General features: G+C 38.2%; 1 protein-coding gene across 1 annotated transcript in view; it reads left to right on the forward strand.

Moving 5' to 3' along the window:
* PPIL4 (peptidylprolyl isomerase like 4) overlaps positions 1-1,944 on the forward strand; it is a 32,512-nt gene that overhangs the window by 17,435 nt on the left and 13,133 nt on the right. Inside the window, exon 10 of the mRNA XM_004368840.1 lies at positions 801-912. Coding sequence (XP_004368897.1) covers positions 801-912 — 112 coding nt within the window. The remainder of the gene's footprint in view (positions 1-800; positions 913-1,944) is intronic.

A 1,944-nucleotide genomic window follows, 5' to 3' on the forward strand; every position in this document is an offset into this window, starting at 1 on the left:
CACACACACACACACACACACTATATTATGTAATGCCCCCAATGGGGCATAGGTCAGCATTCCATAATAAATTGCAAACATTTTTCTGTAGTAGGCCTGAATATTCATGCTAAGTGGGGTAACAAAGGCCATAACTCCCATTAGGTCACGTTTTGCTGCCAAATGAATTTTGATGCCAAATTTATGAAAATAGCTTTAAGTTTGGAGGATGTTTTGGATTTTGGAATTGCATAAAAGGGATTGCGAACTTGCATAACATAATCTGTATATGTGTCTTCTGTGATCAGACTGCCTCCTTTCCAGTCGTGGCTCTGACCCTTGCCATGTGTGACCTCGGCAACTTACATGTTTTAAACCTGTTTCCTCATCAGAAAAATGGAGATAATAGATAGTACCTCATAGAGTTGCTATCAGAGTTAATTGAGATAACAGATGCAAAGCATATAACACCAACTGACACATAGTAAGCATTCAAATATTCGTTTTAGTAACAACAGACATTATGTATTTTCAGTATTTGTTCTAGCTATAGAGATCTTTTCCATAAAGATTTATATTTGAATTTTTATAATTACTGTCAGGAAGGAGCCTAGGTGGTGCAGCAGCTAAGCAATTGGCTGCTAACTGAAAGGTTGGCGGTTTGAACTTACCAGCCACTCCATGGGAGAAAGATGTGGCAGTCTATTTCTGTAAGATTACAACCTTGGAAACCCTATGGGGCAGTTCTACTCTGTACTATAGGGTCACTATGAGTTGGAATTGACTTGATAGCAATGGGTTTGGTTTGTTTTTTTAACCAGGAAGAAGATTGTGAGAAAGCCTTTTTCAAAATGGACAATGTACTTATAGACGACAGAAGAATACATGTGGATTTTAGCCAGTCTGTTGCGAAGGTTAAATGGAAAGGAAAAGGTATGTTGGTTTATCTTCCTTTGTTTCTGTTCTGCTTTGTATGCTGTGTGTGTGTGTGTGTGTTTTCTCCCTCTCAATCCTGTCTTTGCAACCCATCCACCCACTGAAGAAATGATATTGCCTGCCTAAGTAGTTTCAATGCAGTTTATTTAGAAGATGATTTTTAAGTGAATTTCTTCATGTTTTTGTTTATAGTAAAATGCCAAATAGGAGATAGATGCTTCAGTTTCACATATGTCATCATAAACACATGGTTTATTGTTCATCTTAGTTAATTTTGAGATAATTTTATATATTATGAATTCACATTTTAAAAAATTGAATGTATACTATGTGTCATTCACAGTGCTAAATATAAATCCTCTCCCTTATAGGCTTGTTTAATAATTCTAACAGCTGAGTGAAATGTTGGGACTATTTTCAGTTTATAAATGAAGAGAATGAGCTTCAGAGATGTGAGGTAGAGCAAGGATTTGAAACCAAGTCCTCCGACTTTAATCTCTTGCCTTTTCTTTTATACCGTAGCTGTCTCATCCACAGTGAGATGCCTCACGACAAGCACATGGCAAACGTTTTTTCAGTGATAAACTGATGCCCATTTGTTTTTAGTATTTTAACTGTCGCAGTGGTCTGTTTCACATTTATATGAAACACTGGCTGTTGACTGCTTTTTGTTTCCAGAGCCTCTGGTACTGGCCAGTACATTAATCTCATCTTTGATGCTTGCCCCCCCACCCTTTTTTTGTTTCTGTTCTCTTCTTCCTACAAGACCCTAGCAATAAAGGTGTATATAGGATTTGCAATCAAAATAGGTCTTTGTATACCTCCAGTTTCCTTTACTTGTATATTTAACCTTGGACCCCTTCTGTAGGAAGCCTTCCCACAAAAGGCATTTCCTAGTTGCAGGTGAGGAATAGGAAAGACAAGTCAGTCAGCAGGTTTGGGGTATGGCTGAGAACAGAATCCTCCTCTGGTAGGAGACTACACTTGAGATTAGAGAAGCTGCGTGGAAGGCTCTCCCCTTCCTGGCTC

The sequence above is a fragment of the Trichechus manatus genome, unplaced genomic scaffold (assembly GCF_000243295.1).
Source record: "Trichechus manatus latirostris isolate Lorelei unplaced genomic scaffold, TriManLat1.0 scaffold00002, whole genome shotgun sequence".
NCBI lineage: Eukaryota > Metazoa > Chordata > Mammalia > Sirenia > Trichechidae > Trichechus > Trichechus manatus.